Genomic DNA, 20,100 nt, shown 5'->3' with positions numbered 1-20,100 from the left:
CTTTTGATGTTTTTAAACAAGACTGTTTTAAGTAACATCTTATTTTAGCTGCTTCTCTGGGACATAGTTGTGGTCCAGGATGTGGTGGTTTCTAAAAGGAAGGAAGGAAGGGCTTGAAGTAGGCCTCTCCCCTTTGGAGTGTATGCCTCTCGGGTGGAATTGGAAAGGGCAAGAGGTCTCATGTTGCAGGGTCATTTGTGTATTTCCTTCAGCCTTTGGCATGTCATGGGGCGTTTGCTGTGGGATCTCAAACTACATCTTTTCTCTCATAACCTTTGCTGTCAGATTTAGTTCCTTTATTTGCTCCTTGTAGAGTTATTTTACATGACATTAAGGTTAAGTAGAAGCTTTTATTACTGGTATTTTTGATGTGTAGGAATAACCTCCATTCAGAAACAAATTTGTCAACCTTTTTTAAAGTGTCTGTTGCAATTTATGTGTGAAGCGAGGATTTATGAGAGAGCAATCTAGATTTACTGCACCATCTCCAAAAGCAATTCAGGGAGTGCAATATATACCTCTGTGTGCATATACACTTGCACATGTATTTAACATACAGAGCTGACAGCTGAAGTAAGAGATTTTGAAAAAGAATGATGCTGATTGCTAATGATTTGCACAGGAGCGTGGAGGTTTGTACTGCAAACCTACATGCTTCCAGTTCATTTTTATTTGGTGATCCTTTGTGTCATTCTCCTCTGCATCCTTTTCTTCAGAGTGCTCTTCTCCTCCCCAAGGCAGCACTCTCCTCTGCCTCACACATTCTTTGTCACATAGGTAGCCACCTTTTGCTTAGATAGAAAACACAGACAAACTAAAAAAACACCCTTGTATTCATTCTTTTAAAAAAACCCATTGAAAATGGGAGTTTTCTTGTGGTACATGTTCTGTATTAAAGTCAAAGCTTGTCCTGTCTGTGCTTGTGATCTCTTGAGGGACCTAACTCATATGTGCCACTCCACTGAATGCAGTGCTCCTCTTTGTGTGAATCACATCACTGCTGGGCAGAAAAGTTTGCCAAGCTCCGAGTAGAACAGCCTAAGTCAAGGCTTGGATAGAAGGACATACTGCTAATAGGACTATTTAACTGGGTGTCTAGGTAGTTACAGCTCTTTTTGAGAAAGCTTCCTGTTGAGAAGTCTGTCAGCACTGTAAATACTCAATGTTCACAATGTTGATGTAATTTAAGAGCTTTTCAATGGATTTTCTACTGATAATAAAAGTGTAGGGTTTTCCTTGTATTTTATTTTGCTTAATAACCTGCCGACCAAATAATCTTCTAATACCGATGGAGTACATAGTTCCATTTTTACTATATAGAATTTGTAACATTGTATTTCTAATTAGTGTTGTTACTAAATTATTAAAATGTGTTGTGTTCAGTGTATTTTGCTTTCTGTATCAGAAGAGGTCTGTGGCTGATTTTAACAGAAAGGTAGGCACCTGTGCACCTAGGAGAAGAAAATGTTAATTACAGGAAGATTGAATTCAGGTTAGAAAATAGAAGTGTTTACAAATTGGCCTATTCGTGTTTCTGTGGTGGGTGTTGGGCAAATAGGAAGAGTTATTTTGGCTGCTCTGCAGAGTGTGCTAATTTTTAACATCAAAAATAAAAAATGGAATTTCACATATACATGTAAACAAATAATACATATTTAATAGGTAGGTAGCTGGTATTTGTCTAGAAGGAGTGAATTTCTAGCTTAGTGTTGCAGTCTAAAGTTACTTGAATTTTTTTGTGTGGTCCATTGTATTACGTAGCCACAACACACTGCTTAACATTTTATCTACCAAAATTATTTTTTAAAAGATACAGGGAAATGGTAAACATTTGAAATTGGTTTTATGCTTAATGCAATACAAACAAAAAAAAAAAAGTTAACAGAATTTGCCAGATGCAAATTTTATAAATTATATTTAGATTTGAACTTTGCTTAGCGAGACAGCCATTTCATCTTACATGCATAGGTGTGTATGAACTGGAGAAGGTGAGATGAGAAGTAAAGAGAGTCTGAAGAATGCCTTTGGACATAGGAATGGTGTCAGATAACTGAGTAAACACAGTGCAGTAAGTCCAAGGAACATAGAAGATGGGAATCACTTTGGTTTGTCTGGAAGTTCTTGTGGTCTTCCTGATGATAGCAACAAATGTCCACAAAAACATAAGCTTTGATTTGCTTTCAGAGAGGTGAAGAAGTGAGGGAATAAAATGAAGATTAATTTATAGACTCATTATTTGAGTGTGAAGTGTTAAAGACAGTAATTACTGCAATGGAAATAATTAATCAAAAGCAGTGGTTGATCTCCCACTGTTTCGGTCAAGGTGCTTCAGCAAAGCTGTTGCTTTTGATGATTTTCAGTGTCAGTGTTGAGTGAAGTAATAAACAGGGCTTGCAGTAAAAGGCTGTCAGTCCTCAGTAAAGGCTCAGGGATGTATGGGATGCTTGGTCAGTGAAGGTGTTGATGCTTCTTGCCCCCAGCCCATAGATACTGCTGAAATGTTGGGTCATTCTCAGCAAGAGCTGCTGAGGGTTGCAATGCTCTTTTGTCTCTAGGCTAGAATAGTTCAGATTGCCAGCTTCTAAACTCTGTATCAGGGCTAATCTCAAATTTATTCTGCCTGCTGCTGCAGAGAGGAAGATTGTGCTATGTGCAGAGAGGATTAGTGTTCATCAGTTTTTTAAAGTGATGATCAATTAGCAGAGAACACCATGCAGGTTCTTCAGGAGATGCTGTATCAGACTATTGACTTTACTTCACCACACCCCTGTATGCACAGCCCCCTCCCAGCCCCCAGCATCACAAAAAGAGTTTATTGTTTGGGCAATTTAGAAGTGGTAAAAGGTTTTAACTGCAGATGTTCTGCATCTGTTTACTTCACTAAAATTTGATGGGTTGGAGGAATCAATCAGAAATAAGAAGAGCTTTCATATTGTGCAAGAAATGCTTTTGAGAGTTGGCTGTATTCAAGCAGTTATATGCCACAATTTTTAAGGAACTGTGTTTAATTTTTAAATTAAAAAAGGTGGCTTAGGAAGAGGGGAGCATAACAAGCTTAGTAAAATATAGCTGGATTGTGATGAACCACAAACTTCTTCAGAAGTGAATGGTAGTACCTACAGCAAACCAGGGAGAAATCTAAACATGTCATTCTAAAGAGGTTTAAAAACTCTGAAAGCAAACTGTCAGATTGAATCTCTCTCAAACCCAGGGCACAGTTCTTTGAAAGTCTTTGGCTAAAGTGCAGAGTCAGAAGCAGCTTTACAATGCTCCTGCTAGGAAGTTTGCAAGACAGTCCTTCAACACTGCCAGCAGAGTATTTCCTTCAAGTAAAATCTGTCATGCCCAGCTCAAAGATATGAGTCCTGTTTTTGTCTAGTATCATATTTTGAAATATTAGTCTTCCTATTTAAATTTTATATTTTGTTTCCACTTAGGACTATTACAGGCTGCTAAACAAAACTCCAAACACCTTTTCTAATAATTTAAAATTACACTGTTAAATGCAAATTTACCTTTTAAACAGCATCACTTCCAAATGCAAATAGCATGTCTACACATTGGTGATGGATTATTATTGAATAAACATAAGGTCTTTAAGTGTATTTGATGCTCTAGTAGCACAAGTGTAATGATTATTTTAGTTTAGTATTTCCTGTAATATCTGATAGACTTTTAAACACAGAAATGACTTACAGAAAGTGATGTCAAGGAGAAAAGCAGAGACAAACTGAATTAATTCACCTCAGGGGGCTATAAAAATATATATGTAAAAATCTATTTTTACACACCCACGATTTCTGATCCAGGTCTTTTGACTTTCAGACAGGTGCTTTAGTAAATCTCATCTGTTTTTACATGAGAATATCAGCCAATGCAGTGAGAAGTGAAGGATCTCATCACCTTGCAAAAGTCAATATGTCACCACATGCTCTAGTAACGCAATTTACTTTCTTTTTCTTTGGGTTTGCAGGCAGGAGGTTCCCAGGTCATCTTCACTAATCCTCTGGAGATTGTAAAGATTCGGTTGCAGGTAGCAGGAGAAATTACTACAGGACCCAGAGTCAGTGCCCTCTCTGTTATAAAAGATTTAGGCTTTCTTGGTCTTTATAAGGTATGTACTTCTGCTTTGGGTGCCTTCATCATTTTATGCTAAACTTTCATACTGTTGAAACAAAAACTATTAAAAACAAAGACATCTTTTGAATTTAAAACCAATCTCTTCCTGCAGGGCAGCCCCACAGTGGAAAACTGAAGAAAACTCACTTCTATATTAATGGCAGTGGGATACAAAAAAATACTCCCCCATTCTATCCTTTGGGCTTTTATGCCAAGCTACAGGGAGCCCTGTATTGCAGACCTGCTGGCTTCTGGCACTGCTCATTTCATTTGGTGGGGTTTTGTGAAAAGTTTCTTTAGCTTTCCCTGTGCGTTTTTCTTATATTTATTTTGAATCTCTGTATCTCTATTGTTATCTTTGCAGCAGGATATTCTCTTTGTCTTAATAATTTGATGGCAGTGAAACAGTAGTGAAGTTTAGTAGGATTCAGATTTTTAAGAAGTTAAGTGGTGGGATTTGTCAATAAATTCCACTGAAAAAAGCCTGTTCTGTACGGTACTTCAGCAAAATGCCAGTCTACAGATTCCTTCCCTGCAGGTATACTTACTGCCATCATTACAGATCAGGTGTAATGGAGCAGAAGCTATTAGTTTCCTTAAACAAGGAAGAGTGATTCTTCCTGTATCTTCTGCCAGTGCAAGGGGTAATACGTAAATTCAGCAGTTATATTAGCTGTGCACTTACAAAACATTGCTTTATGTGATTTGCCCATAGACCTGCAATAATACTATAAACATGTGCACATTTACTTTAGAGCTGAAGATTTTGAATTTGGTAGATGAGATTCATGACCATTGTGTTTCCTTATTAAACAGTACCCAATTTGCAGTGTTTTTTCTCTTTTTGCTAATCTTCCAGTGCAGCTTCTTTGGTCAATGATGATGATGATCAGTGTGAGGTCTTAAAATGCTTACTGGTATTTTAGTAGTGCTTTTGTGTTTGGTGGAATAAAGGCTGGCAGGGACTGGTCTTGCTGTTTCCCTGTCAGAAAGACGTAAGGACTGATCTCTGTCACTTCTTTCATTGCCTTTGGACACATAGTGTGTAAAAAGTATTTATCCTAAGTACTGATGTCAGGATTGATGTCTTGTATAACTTACAAAATTATACATGAACCTTGAATCTTCCTCATTCCAGACACTTAGTTTAGATATGCTTTATTCTTATTTTCAACTTCTCTGTATCATCTGTTTCCTGAGACATTTTATTTTCTGTGTTGTTTATGTGGTAGATCAAATGAGTTTGTACTTTCAGGGCTCAGGCTGCTTGCTGGATATCAATTTTAGCCTTATTTACAGAATTTCTTTGCATTATGTTTTTTCTCTGTGTCAGGGTGCCAAAGCATGTTTCCTCAGAGACATTCCCTTTTCTGCAATCTACTTTCCGGTTTATGCTCATAGTAAACTGATGTTTGCTGATGAAAGTGGCCATGTGGGAGGGCTTAATCTCCTTGCAGCTGGAGCCATTGCAGGTAATTTTGCAGAATGTTTCCTAAAAGTAATTTTCTTTTCTTTTAGTGAGTAATATTTAATATTCATTCAGTAGCCCCATATAAAGGAAGGGTACTGTACCATTGTATCTGATTTAATCTAAATTTGATCACTGTTATCCTTAGTGGGAGGCGATGTAATTTTGATGAGAGCTAATTACATTTGCATAATGTGGATAAACAGCGTAATGCAGCTCAGCAACTTGTAGTCAAATTTGATCTGTCTGTCTCAATGGGGTTTTACTTGTTACTGAGCTCTCAGAGTTGAAGGCTAATTTGAATCTTTGATGAACATAAAATGAGAGATCGTAAGAGCTAAGAAGAAAATGACTTACCCAGGTTTGGGTTGTGGAATAACTGAAAAGAAACTTTGTTCTAATGTAATTGCTGAAAATAGGGCATTAGTTTGTAAAGAAGCTGAAGTACCATACTCTGAAATTTAAAATATTTTACAGCAGCTCAAACAAGTTTAGTATAAAGACAATATGCAGCTGTGTCAAAAAATTTTTACTAAAGGCAAGGGGTATAAAAATAGTAGATGTAGGAACTATAGTGGTGGATATTTAAACATGCAAATAGAGATGGCCAGATTCTGCACTGCCAGGATGAGCTCAGCAGATGAAAACCAGGTATCTGCTCACAGCCTTGCAGCTGTGAATGATTCGGTGTCAGAATCTGCTGTTCAGAAACACCAGTGGGCTGAGCAAGACCCTTTGCTACTTGTTTCAGTTGTAAGGAGTCACTATATAGATATATACATCAATGGTGAGTGCCTGTGTGTGAATAGCAGTTCCCATATAGGACTTGACACATAAGCTTGGCTGCACCTTCTCTGTGCCAGTTGGTGTGTTCCTCATGTCAGAGGGAAGGGACACCACCTAGGAAACATCTAACAGATCTGTAGCCTTGTTCGTTCTTTAGTATTGCAGAGCTGCCAGAAATGGAAAATTCTTCAGCTTATATACATACAATACTCATATATATTATTAATTTGTATCTCCTATAAGACTTTTTAGACTGCAAACTTCACAGTTTCTCTTTGTTTCATTAATGTTTGTGTTTTGCTCATACTAAGGGATGAACCCTATTAAAAATGCATGTATATTTCATAGGCCTAGTTTTATAGCATGTATAGGAATCTGCCTCTCTGAATTGCAAATTTCACATTCTCAATTGCTCACTCAGTCCCGGTTACACGTGCCCAGCAGGCAAGAATACAGTCTGAAGGGATCTGCCTGTCAGGAAAATCTGCATATGATTGCTGTCTGTGTATGCTTGCAGGCTTAACTGCAGTGCTTCTGTTTTTGTTTAAAACCTCCTGGACTGGTCAGTGACACTTCACAGTTTATCATCACCTATGCAATCAGTTACTTGTTAACATTTTTAATTCAGTGTTAACCGGTTGTTAAAGTTTAACCGAAGTCAAGATTAATTTCATTATTTTAAGTCAGAAGATGGTTCCTCTTTTTTGGGGGATTAAGTTTTTATAATATTTAGAAGTATTCAGAAATATCTCAGATGACACAGTTACATACTGTGGAGTACATTTCTGAAAACTTTCTCCTTTCCTTTGACTAGAAAGCCGAGAGTGGTGCCTTGGAAGTGGAGATTTGTTCTTCCATCACTGCTGGCTAATACCACGCTGTTGGTACTAAGCAGACTTGTAAAACACCTTTATTGTCCTCAGTCTTTTTATGGCTTGCCTACTGAAGTAAGCAGCATCTATTCTCCTACAGAACAGTCCAATCAGCAGTTTAGACATATTTCTATAGAATAGGGGCTTTAAGTAGTAGTTTTTCTCATCAACACCTTTAACAAATGGAGGCATAGGATTCAATTTCCAAATCAATCACCTATGTAATTTGCAAAATACCTTGTATAGTATAAACAAATACAGTAAATTTGCACAACTAATTTTTATACATTACATATGTATAGCCAATTTTATCTTGTTTCAAACTACTGCTACAGCCAGACCACTAGAAGATGCTGAGAATGGGTTTTGATAGTTTATTTCCTTTACTACCAGTTTCAGCCTTTAAATTTAGAAGAAAGAATGATTATCTCAGGCACGACAGTTTATATAAGCATCAAGAGTAAGAACCTGCATTTTTCTGTAATGTCTAGCCCTTGTAAAAAATATGAAAGTTTGCACTTGTATTTTTCACTTGGAAGTGTTTCATCTTTTACAAGATCCTTTGTGCAAATTAAATGTGGTTTTCTTCTAAAAGGTGTGCCTGCTGCTTCTTTGGTAACCCCTGCTGATGTCATCAAGACAAGACTGCAAGTGGCAGCTCGCGCCGGTCAGACAACATACAGTGGAGTTATTGACTGCTTCAGAAAGATTCTAAGGGAAGAAGGCCCTTCAGCTTTGTGGAAGGGAGCTGGAGGTGAGAAAAAAAATTATTAAGGCTGACCCCAAATCTGCAAATTAGCACTTGCTTTATTAAGGACTCAGAGCAGTATTTACAAGGTCTGATTGTGAAAAACATAATACCTTGTTAAAAATGTTTAGCTTCTCTCCTGAGGAATTGTTTTATTTGTTTAACGCTATGATTTGTAATATTTAACAGCTCGTGTGTTCAGATCTTCACCCCAGTTTGGTGTTACTTTGGTCACTTATGAGCTTCTGCAGAGATGGTTATATGTTGACTTTGGAGGCCAGTAAGTCAAATATTTGCTATTTAGCTTGCACAAAACAACTGCCAAATGTAAAGAAAAAAACCCCAAACTTTTTCATGCATAGGACCCATTGAAACTTGTTGATTTTGAGCACCTGTACTTAAAATTGCAGCATGTAAAAAATTGCCCCATCTTTATATAATTGAGGGACACTTGCATGCCACTTCTAAACAGATGAGATAAGAGAGCCATTTAATATTTATTTCAGTACACTAATTTGTATTTCCATTGTAGCAAGATAGTTTTGTCCATTTTCCTTGTGACACTGGAAGCTAAATGAATTTACAAAAGTATCCATAAAAATGTTACTTCAGTTTTGGGTTTGACTTAATTTTAAGTAGCGGTCTGACCTCATTCACCTCACCATAGGAGTAATTAATCAAGGTCAGCTTTAACTTAGTCTTCCATATTCAGACAAAAGACTTAAGTATTTAAGCCTAAATAAGTCTATTTAAAATGCTTTCTTAGGAAATCTAGACTAACAAAATGCCCTTTTTTCTTTGTTCAAACAGCAAACCCGCTGGATCAGAATCTACCCCAAAAACACGAATTTCAGATCTTCCTCCTGTTAACCCTGCACATATAGGAGGATACAGACTTGCTACAGCTACATTTGCTGGTATAGAAAATAAATTTGGTTTATATCTTCCAAAGTTTCGAGCTCCTGCCACCACCTCAGCTCAAGCACAGGGTTGCAGCTGAGTCCTGAAACGACGTTTCAAATGAACAAAGTGATGCGGTGGGAAGAGTTCACAAGAGTACTGCTGTATTATTTTCCAGTCAGCTGCATGTGTTCTAGCTGAACTGAGCTTGCAAATCTAATTGCTCCTTTCAAATATTCATACATACCTGCATTTATTTATTTATACACAAGGAACTGATTGAAGCTGTGGTTCTCTGCCTTGTTTTAACCAGTGGCATGAAGCTGTAGCCTAGACTTTGCCTTGCACAGCTTGCATTTAATGTTACTGTACATATTGTACATCTTTGTACAGAGACATCAGGGCATCTATACACGTACATTTATATAATGGGTATTGCAGTTCAAAATAGTTTGAAATGTACAGATGTTTTGAAGGTGTTTTGTTAACAATCGTGACAATAAAATGTTTAAAAATGCTTGTGTCAGTTCACTTCTTTTAATTTAGAAGAAGTTGTTTGGTATGATTGTTTTTCCCTCCACAGAGGAAATGTGAAGATCAGATGCACCCATTTAATGAATGGACAGGAGACAGGACACAGCTCTGCAGGAATGCCCTTCGTGCTAGTTACTGCAAAGGAATTGAAATGCAATGTGCTGGCTTGTAAGTGTTAGAGAACACGCTAATTAGATGAGCACATGCAATATTTTATTTTGCAGCACTATGTTGTGACAAGGAATTCTCTCAAAATACATGGCAATATTAAAGTGTAATACATATTACTTCTATGGTAGCATATTCAAAACACATTGAGAGATTTGCCAGTTACTGGCACACTCAAGAATTTTTACAGGGTTTATTACTCAGAGTGCCTTTTTTCCTGAACAGAAAACTTGTCATAAAAAATTGAAAGTGTTCTCTTTATTTCTTGGTTGTTTTATCACGAGATTACGTTATTCTGTTATTCTACTTACTTTGTATTATTTTTAAATGCAAACAAACCCATTGTTTATATTACAGGTAAGTGGAAGTAAAAGGAGAAGAGAAATTGAAAGGTTGAACTATTTCTGGCTTAGTGTCCACCAAAAGTTTCCCTGATATAATACTAAATGCAAAAATGTCAGAGGAAACAGGGGAGTTGAGATTTCTGCTGTCAAGGAGGAAAATTAGTCACACTGTCCTTGCAACCAGAGATGAGATGGGGGGGTTTCCAGCCTTGCTTACTGAAGTTTTACATGTTTCTTACAGGGTTGAACATCCTGGAATAGAGCATATCCAAAGGGTATAAACTGATTTCAGGTTCTGTTTTTTTACTTAGGTGACAGGATCAAGGATTAAATCCATCAGGGATTAAGTCAGTTTATGAAGACATGGCTTATTAAGAACTGAACACTACACAGACCAGCCTTTCTCCAGCTCTAGCCTCTAAGGAAGCTAAAAATTGTGGTGCTGAATAATATTTAGTGAGCCAGAGCCAAATTAAGTTTGATCACTGTTCTGCAATATAGAAAACCCCATTAGAAGGCTTCCTTCTTTAGTTGTTGTATTGTGTTTAAGGAATTTCTGTACTGTTTTCTGGATAGAGGCAGGCTTCTGGGAACTCTCTCCTGTATCTATGAATTCTGTCTTGTGCTTTTCTAAATAGAGAAAAAAAGGTGGGGATCCACTGCATTTAATCTTGGTCACAGCTTGCTGACTGCCTTGATCAAGGCCTTATGAGACCTGACAGTGCACAACAGCATTTGTATTTCTTGCAGCTCCAAAACTGGACAGTTTGACTCCCAGAATCCTCATTTACAGCATCTAGCATCACTTTTGGTCTTAATGTTGCAGGTATGGCTTTTTCATTTTTAATCTGTACTCAGCTATTCTGTGAGGGAGGACCACAAGCAGGAATAAAGATAGAGTAGTATTAAATTTAATAATTGAGAATTATTAGAAGGTTCAAACTACACAAAACTAATGCCATGTGATCTGCATGTATGCAAAAGAAAGCCTGACCTACAGGACTTCTGAAATTAAAAGTCTTAGGGAAATGTATCATTCCATGAAATATAATCTCAAAAAACCCACAAGAACAACCAACCAAAAACCCAAGCACCCCCCTCCCTTCAAAACCATCAAACCAAGAGAACTTGTGCTTGTCAAGAATTCTTCTGCCCAAAGGTACAAACCATCTCATGATGTGCCTGTTCTTACACAGTTCACATGCTTCTCAGCTGAACAGAGCTGCTGTTGAGGAGAGCACAGAGGATAAATGTCTGCAAACTGAGCAGCGTGGCTGTGTTGAAAAGGGAGGGACACACACTCTTGAAATGCTAACACCAGTGGCAGCCTAAACACATTTCACTTCCAGACCCACCAAAAAAGAAAACTTTCTGAAGAAAGAATTGCTGTTACTGCTGTGTCTCCACAAGCTGCTCATAATAACAGAACCAAGACAAGGGGAAAGTGAAAAAAAAACCCCAAAACTAAACAGAAAAGTTAAACAATGAAGAAACAATGACAACACTCCTGGACATGAAATTGATATAAACCTATTTCCTATTTTTAAGTATATAAAACCAGCTCTTCTGGCAAAACAATAAGCTTGTAATAGATTAAGAACTAAGGTAATCCTAAATTAAAGGCTACAAAATTGATTTAGTGCCTAATTAGTAAAACTCACAGTATTTATTAAAAAAAAACAACCCAAAAGAAATAGCCCCCCTGCAACCCATTGTGATAGAAAACTTCATAATGTGCTCAGAAAGAAAAAAAAGTAACCTTTACCAGAAATTATAACCATTCTGTTTCGAGCCATTAAGAAGTCTTGCTTCAATAAAAATGTTAAAAATCAATAATAATAAAAATCTTGAACTTAGTACAGAAAATTAGTAGCAAGTCTGTAGTTAACAGAATGAAAGTCATCATGCTATAGAAATTAAGTTCAATTCTAGTTCCTTATCCTTTGGGAAAGAAAAATTTGATAACGGAGCCTTTTTGCTATTGGCCAGTTGCCATGGCAGTAAGGGGTGGCTGAGGGTAGAAAACAAGCCTGTGATGTGTGTAGTAAAAGAAAAGGATCAGCTCCCAGAAGCTTTGAACTGCTGCAGGGACACAGATTAGAGGTCAGGGCAGCTGACAAGTGCTCGTATAGTATTTATTTATGAATCAGTCTCAACTTTAAATGCACCAATTCAGACAAAAGGAAACTGGTATTAAATATGTATTTCATTAATTCAGGTCTGATTATCACATAAGTTTGTAACTACAGACAAATTTTTATTAACATATATTACCCACTACCAGAGTCTGAGGCTTATCTATATATAAACAATGAAACTTGGAACATATGCATGCATATCATGGGTAATTTGAAGAGTTCAAAGTAAAGAGTGCTTAGTGGATTTACTACCTAATGAAGGTTAGTCTGTAATACTAACCTAGAAAGTTTTAGGAGCAAAACTTTTACTTTTCAGAAAGATACTGTTTCAGATTGGACTTTACAGAAGCCAAGTAGCAAATTTATACCAGATTAGTGTTTCAGCAAAAGAAGATCCCTGCAAAGTCGAAGTTAACTGTATTAAAAGTTACACAGATCCAAGAATGTGCTTGTAATTCATATATAAAACAAAACAATGCAAAATCTGATTTTCAGTGATCTTAATACATTTCAAAGTCCATTGTTGAATCCATCTATTCCTCCCCTAGGCTGTGATCAGAACTGCCCCTGGGATTGGTGTCCCTGCAGGCTGGCTGGCGGCTCTAGGCCGGGATGCGGGTTGCAGCCTCCTCCTCTGCGTCGGCTCTGTTGGCGTTGATCTCCGCCAGCGTTCGGCCAAAGCGCGTCCACTCGTCCCCGCGGGGAACGGCAATTTGCTGTGGCACAGACAGAGTTACTGAAACCTCCTGAGAAACAAACTCACCTCATGCTGAATGGCAGAGCACTTAAAGTTCAGAAGAGGGTCCAGTTCCAGATAAGCTTACCTTTATTATAGAGTAAGCATTAAAAGCTCTAACTAATAAAGAAGCAGAATTGGAGACTCCTGCACTGAAGTGTAAAATCACATTATTATAAGCTTGTGCTACGTATCTCCGCCTGAGAGACTGCCTTCAAGGGGAATGCTAATGCTCTATCCTCATCCCATCAATTCATCATGTGCTACTGCAGTACACATACTTGCAAGAGCAACTGCTTCCTTGTAAGAACAAAATCAAGGCTGCTCCACGGCAAAATATTTTGTTTGGTACTTCTCAAGCTAGGATCAGAATTCACATGTGCCACAGTTACACAGAAGATAAAATTTCTATTAAAAAAACCATTGATTTTTATTTCACCAGCCTAAATGTAAAGCTTTTTCTTTTTGACTGGATGACGGGATGCTAAAAAGTTATGCTAGAACACCTTAAATCAAACAATACTAGGAAATATTAATTCAAAAATACAAATTAAACTTATTTATTCTTCCTCTAATGACAGGAGAAAAAACAAAAGGCAAGCTGTTAAATAAAGAAACCCAAGTGTTTGCAATATACTTTGCACAATGCATGGCATACATACCTCTCCCACGTCATATATAACGATTTGTCCCTCTGAATCACCCACAGCAATCTCTCTCCCAGAATGTGTCCATCTCACCCGGTTCAGAGCAGGATTGCCCTCCACGGTGATGCTTGCAGTGGGCACCTGCACCAGTTTAAAACACATTGCTAAAAATGCATCAGGTATCCATAAGCTAGAGATAACAGAACACACCTAGGCCATCTGTGCTGCAGCAAAAGAAGTGCCCAACAATTCAACTGTGCATGGAACAAAGATCAAAGACGCTGTTCACGAAACAAACACCTCAGTGGCCTTAAGCTATCACCAGTGCCAGACCACATCTGTCCCTTGGCCAAGGTACAAACATCTGCTATCAAAAGGCACATCTGCACTCTTCTTGTAGGACAGGAGGCACAGACAGGCTTTCAGGCAGTGGCGAGGCACCCTGGGATCACAGGAAGATTATGACAGAGGACAGGGATGAAAGCAGCTGTTTCGGCAGGTCAAGCCCTGTCCAAAAGACTAGAACAGGTAATTCCAATTTAAAGCCACAGGCTGGCATATGGCAGAACTTTCTTCTATATGCAGTTTTCGGGTGATGAAATTTAAGTACTAAGTATCGGTCAGGTTTCTCCTCTGATCTACCACCAGCAAATCTTGGAAAAGGTTTCTGCTGTAATGAAGTTTATAACCCACACCAGAACAGCGAACATTCAATTCACTAAGTTAGAAACCAATGGCACTTTCACTGCAGTATTACTGTGGCAATAGGAACAGCAGTGGTGTGTGCTAACAGGTTTGTTCACACTGTTGAACTGCAGGCTGACAAGGCCTCCGGGTTGGAGGTCTATAATCCCTTTCACAACATGGATCAGTGTTACACCAACAGATGTTTTCCTCTCTTGTTACATGTAAAACAATTTAATTACTGCTGTTATTCATTCAGAGGAGTCATTTGTAACCCTGTAATCAAAGAATGCTATCTACTACAGAGAAACTACTGGAAGTACAGAATATTTAAAAACAACCACAAAAAAACAAGCTATGGTAAAAAAACTCCACAAACTAAGGTAAACACCCAACTTTTTTTTTAAGAGTACAAACAATTCTCCAGCAGCATTTGACAGTTAACCTGACTTCTCACCTCAGTATCATTGTTGAGATTCCACAGGTCAAGCCTGCCCATCCCATCCACACAGGCAAACAAGGCAGGGTGAGTTGGAGACCACATCACATCATAAACATAATCGGAATTGTCTTCAAAGGAGTAGAGAGGTTTATTATTCTGAAAAGAAGCAAAGATAACAATGGGATACCCAAAACCTACATTTCAAAATTATAAAACTAACAGGTAAAGTAAAATACAGAACTTCAACAGCATTACCAGCAATAAGTAAAAAGTGATTTTCATTTTGACTTGCTTTAAAAAAATTGCTACTGCAAAAATCAGCCAAAACCTAATGCTTATTATTGTTAAAGGTATGCTTTCCAAACCATGCAGCCATTTTTATGGCTGCTACTATAAAACAATCAATAGCAATCCAATTATGAATTGTACATTTAATGTTTTAAGAATCTTCCAAATTAAGGCAATGAAAGTTCAGTAACTATAACACAGAGATTTTAACTCTGTTTCCTCTGCTTTGCATTCCTCAGGGCATCAGACTAACAGAGAAGAAAGTAATTCTGGCAATGGAAATGACAGATATTTCAATTGTGAGCCTCATCAAGTTTAATTGACATTAGTTTTGGTGCTATCCTTTATTCCTCCACAAAATTGTAGCAAAACATTTGCCTTATGAATATATGAGGTAATTGACTTTATAACATGATTTACATTTGATTACACTGTAATCATTGTTGATAACAAAGGGTTGAAAGAATGGATCAGAAATACACAAATGATGTACAAGCTGAAAGCAAAGTTTTATGCTGTTAATCTTAGTTCTGCTCATCAGCTGTCTCCTCTTTGCAGGACTGCAGCTAAGAACCTCAGAACTTCACACAATTTGACTTCAGGTTTGTGAACTTCCTTAAGCAGCTTACATTATAGCACCACCTTGTGTCAAGGGCTATGAAGAAAACCACTGAACTATCTAAGTTACCTTCGTTGTCCAAAGCTTTACTGTCCAGTCAAAAGAAGAGGTGACAAAAAGATGTGAGAAGTCTACAGGTCCAACTGCTGCATGGCAGTTGATACCTGTGATTGGTCCCTGGTGTCCTTCAAACATCTCACTGATTCCAGCTTTGCTGTTTCAGAATATACAACCAAGGTTAATTGATTTGGAAACCAAACATCTGCAGACAGAGATAGCACTGAAATGCAATTTAAATACAGCCACAAGAAGATTTTGCTGCCTTACATGGATGTTACCTCACTGCAAAAGGCTTCACCACAACAGGATCACAGAAGACCAGGCTTGAAAACAGACCTTAAGTTGAACATGTATTTTCTACTAAGTGCCAAAATATATCCTAGGGACAGGAGACTCATTCAGGTACCAGTCCACACATTTAACTATGTTGTCCTCCAAGCAGTAGCTACAACTTCAATTCATACAAAGAATAAAATCCAGACTCAGGACTCAGGAATAAGCATGAAACTCCCATCAAATGAAGAGAAGTTGCATATACTTCAAGGGCTCAAGGTTCAGACATAAACCAGTAACAATATATCCCTAACAGCCTCCTATCAGGGGTGATGAAAAAGGAGGGAAACAGATGGGAAGGATGTTACACAAAAGTGACACAATTTTGGGTATTTTGGAACCAAAAAAGCTGTGCAGCGAGGTGATGTGTATTTGAGATGAAACCTGGACACTCAATTGTATTTAAGAAAGCAATTGATAAGATACAGTCAGACAATTTCAAAATAGATTGAACAGCAGGAGAACAGCTAGCCAATTTAAGATCTGTGCGTGATGTTACTATACAATTATCTACAAAACTGATATGGACTTTGGAATGTTCTGCTACAATTCAAATGAATAAAACCACAGTGACCTATGCTGTCCTCAACACAAACAACTCATAACACCAATTCAATATTCCAACCTTTTCTGTTTTTAATGAAGCTCTTACTCAGGAAAAAGTGCACTAGAATTCAGACAGAGATATTCTGAACTCCTTCAGTGCAAAGGAGAAAGCATGAACTTAAAAAAATTTGAGTGTAAAGCATGCAGGAACTCATCCTTTCACTATTTTTACTTCCTTTGAAGAATTAAAGTTTGTATTCACCTGCCATGACGGCATGCAGTGTACACTGAGCCTTCTTCACTGCCAACAACAAAGTTGTTGACATCTCCAATAGGGAAAGACATGCAGGTAACAGCCACAGCCTTGGACTGTTTGTGAACCAGCTCCATGCTATCCTGTAGTGAAAATATCAGCAACTTACTTCATAAAAAGAAATATTAACACCTACAAAATCTTATAGATTTCAGAATAGAAGGCTTTTCTTTTTATTTTACTTGGATAGATTGGGCAGGAATAAGGAAGTTTGTTAATACATTTGTGTTCACCACTAACACAAGTACACCAAAACTATGCAAAAGAAACAACAGAAAATATTTAATTCCACAGGTGGGGAAATATTTTATCAAATATCAAGCTACCTGTGTTGGGAAAGTGTTGATCAATGTTTATTAGATCAACTGAATTTTTAATAAAATATTAATCTAGAATAGATACTATATATATATATCTATTTATCAAAAGTTACCTTACCTGTGGTTGGGAAAGCATATCCAAACTCCAAGAGCATATTTTCCCATCAGTTGAGATGCTAATCAAATTATGAGCATTCTGGGTCCCAACAACATTTACACAGTACACTGGGTGCTAAGAAACAAAATATTATCAGAAAAGAATTTAGAAGTAATAACCAGTTCTGGTATAATTATTGTACAGTACGATTCATATACAACATTACCATTTAACAAAGCACAAAAGATTAAACACAATCAAAAGTTTAAATGATACTCCCCTACAAAACTGATACTTGTTTTTCCTGACACTCTGATTTTTATGAATAGCCTGGTTCCTAAGTGTCAAAATATGGACACAAACATTTAAGCATTGCCAATCAAGTGCACTGGACAGAATTTCCTAGATGTTAAACACATCTCAACAGGGCACAGTCCTTGAAGACATTTCACCTCCTACCGTGTGAGCAGCAGCTGAAAGAGGCGTTCTCTGCACTGGGGTTCTCTTATTGCTGCGATTATCCCACAGCACTATCTGGCCTGAGTATGTGCCACCAACCACCAGATTGGGATGGAATTTTGCAAATGTAGCTGACATCACTGCAGACTGAAAGGAAGAAAAACAAACAACAAAACACACCAACCATCATTCAGTGACACTATGTCTAAAACTAAAGAAAATGAGGCCAAATATCAGAACTACTTCTTTGACTAAATTTATTCAGTACATTCTTTCACTGCCCATTTACTTAAGGATTCACGCACCCTTTGTAACCCCTCAAGAGTCTTTTTGTTTCAATTTATAATTATTAAATGAAGCTTTCCTCCTCTTTTCTTTCACATACATACATCCATCTGTATTCCTCCTAGCATGGTTTATTAGCAAGGGAAGGCCTGGTAACACACAAGATTTTAATGTTTTGCCACATTCTGTAGTCATTACTTCTTAGAGAATGCAGAAATACATTTTGATATAACAGAGTTACTTTAGCAATCTGGGCTTTGACAGTAATGTGACAATGAGGTTAAATTTTTATTCAACTGTATTATTTTCCAAAATGATAGGAAAAACGTGGATATCCTGGGCTTGGCATAATGGAAGAGATTTGCATGTTTTCATTTTTCAGAAAACTACTAGGAAACCTCCATCTGCCTTTTTGTTGATGCATATGTTTTTTCATTTTCATCCTTGCTCCATTTCCTCAGGCTTCTTAATTTTATTCAGTAACCTAAGTTGTAGTATACAATTCCACTAAAGCCCCTTAAATACAAACCTTTGTGGTTCAACCATTGCAGAAGAAAGTTTTCCTGTTTTTTTTAAACGAAAAAAGAAAAGGAGTTCTCAAACAAGAGTGAATTCTGAATGATGTTAGAAATTCTGAAACAGAATTATATTCTCAGCTGAACTGTCTAGCTATTAACATCTGTTGGCAGATAAAGGTGGTTAAAGTGAATGCCAGCCCAATGAAATTATTATATTGACAAACATAAGGAAGATACTTGTCCAAATTCATCAACATAAAATCCCTCCCACACAGAATCATACCTGGCAGTGAAAGACATATTCTGGGGTAGTTTTCTTGTACTTCATATTCCATACAAGGGCCACCCCATCAGGCTCATGAGGTGCATCCTCATTGTTGTTGTAAGAGGCTACAAGTAATTCTGGATACTGCATGGTAAGTGAAAAAGACTCAAAGTAAGCAAGATGATCTGGCTGAGGGTCCAGATAATCCTAGAATCTTTGTCTTCTGTTGCCAAAGTAGGGTTAAAAAACCACCTTGCATTATAAAGGCATGAAAATTTGTCAGTTAAAACTGCAATTGTTGCTAATTTAGCTCTGACATCAGCATTATCATACACATTAGTCTTGTTCTCTCATATAACTTCCTTTTAACTCTAAAACCCGTTACTTTTAAGTGAGCTTTCCTTTCTTTTTAGTGAAGCTGACCAAGCAGTCCATAAACCAAAACCAACTTTCTTCACAATCTGAACATTTTGCTACCTCTCACAGAAGATTAACAGCTCTACTTTTTGCAAACCATGGAGCACATTGGGAACACCTTTAGAAATACAGTTGATATCAACTGTGCTTTTATGGGAATCAAATGCACAGAATTACAACAATTTACAAAGTCAACTGTTTGCTTTGAGCATTGTTTTTTACCTGAGATGACCAGTCCAGACAACTGACAACACGATGCTTTGACCAACGTTCATCAAAAAACTGCCTGTTTAATGACAGCTTTGCTCCTGCTTGAATCTCTCTATAAAAACAATTGGGAGATATTAATCTTAGATCACTTTTTCAATTAAAAGTATTGGAAATTCACAGAAAATTATTTAACATTCACATTACCCTTCTTTGTCCTCTAAGTCTCTTCCACTGTAGTCAAAGAAAATGTTAATTTGCTCAGAAAGGGCTCTCTCAACAATCCTTGTGGAGTGGTCAAAAAAACTTAAAAATTCTTCAGAATGCAAAATTTGTTGCTTTTCCTCCTCTGTGAGCTCATGAGGGGCAGCTGAAAAAAATTTAGACAGACATTTTCTGGACTGCACGCTTTCACCAATTCTTTTCAAGAAAGAAAAACAGTATTTATAATGATTTTTAATAATTTTTGCATTTTATGTTTTACTGGCTAATTAGCATTTAACAACAAAATTAATTTTAAATTAACAGAACAAAAAGTTTAAAAATGTACTGATGACTTTCTTTACAGCTCTTAGAATGTCTTGAGGTGAACTGTACCTTCTTCCTCCTCCTCTTTTTTTAATGTTTTTTCTTCTTCAGGTTCAACTAATGGTTTTGGTGCAACCACATCATCTTCCTCCTCCTCATCTAAGGAGAAACATTATGGTGAGACCATCAGTGTTTCTAAAGGGGAACAGTAACATTCTCTATGAGTCTCAAATAAGCTGATGTAAAATGGTGTCATGTA

At 37.2% G+C, this 20,100-nt stretch overlaps 2 protein-coding genes across 5 annotated transcripts in view; one reads left to right on the top strand and one right to left on the bottom strand.

Annotated features, from left to right (window-relative positions):
• The window catches only part of SLC25A12 (solute carrier family 25 member 12), a 45,311-nt gene extending 35,901 nt beyond the window's left edge, over positions 1 to 9,410 (top strand). The window contains 6 exon segments of the mRNA XM_030241341.2: positions 3,974 to 4,114; positions 5,453 to 5,591; positions 7,841 to 7,999; positions 8,183 to 8,273; positions 8,804 to 8,966; positions 8,968 to 9,410. Of these exon segments, the coding sequence (XP_030097201.2) occupies positions 3,974 to 4,114; positions 5,453 to 5,591; positions 7,841 to 7,999; positions 8,183 to 8,273; positions 8,804 to 8,966; positions 8,968 to 9,000 (726 nt within the window). The 3' untranslated portion in view covers positions 9,001 to 9,410.
• Positions 9,411 to 9,618: 208 nt separating this feature from the next.
• DYNC1I2 (dynein cytoplasmic 1 intermediate chain 2) overlaps positions 9,619 to 20,100 on the bottom strand; it is a 28,648-nt gene continuing 18,166 nt past the window's right edge. For all 4 annotated transcript variants that reach the window (XM_050976810.1, XM_050976809.1, XM_018911536.3 and 1 more), the window contains exons 6-16: positions 19,911 to 20,000; positions 19,521 to 19,683; positions 19,329 to 19,428; positions 18,708 to 18,833; positions 17,622 to 17,768; positions 17,184 to 17,297; positions 16,695 to 16,828; positions 15,563 to 15,707; positions 14,602 to 14,742; positions 13,476 to 13,601; positions 9,619 to 12,793 (exon numbers count right to left, since the gene is read on the bottom strand). In XM_050976810.1, the coding sequence (XP_050832767.1) occupies positions 12,680 to 12,793; positions 13,476 to 13,601; positions 14,602 to 14,742; positions 15,563 to 15,707; positions 16,695 to 16,828; positions 17,184 to 17,297; positions 17,622 to 17,768; positions 18,708 to 18,833; positions 19,329 to 19,428; positions 19,521 to 19,683; positions 19,911 to 20,000 (1,400 nt within the window). In that variant the 3' untranslated portion in view covers positions 9,619 to 12,679. The remainder of the gene's footprint in view (positions 12,794 to 13,475; positions 13,602 to 14,601; positions 14,743 to 15,562; positions 15,708 to 16,694; positions 16,829 to 17,183; positions 17,298 to 17,621; positions 17,769 to 18,707; positions 18,834 to 19,328; positions 19,429 to 19,520; positions 19,684 to 19,910; positions 20,001 to 20,100) is intronic.

This window comes from Serinus canaria, chromosome 7 (assembly GCF_022539315.1).
Source record: "Serinus canaria isolate serCan28SL12 chromosome 7, serCan2020, whole genome shotgun sequence".
Lineage (NCBI taxonomy): Eukaryota > Metazoa > Chordata > Aves > Passeriformes > Fringillidae > Serinus > Serinus canaria.
This window is presented reverse-complemented; position numbering and strand designations above follow the sequence as displayed.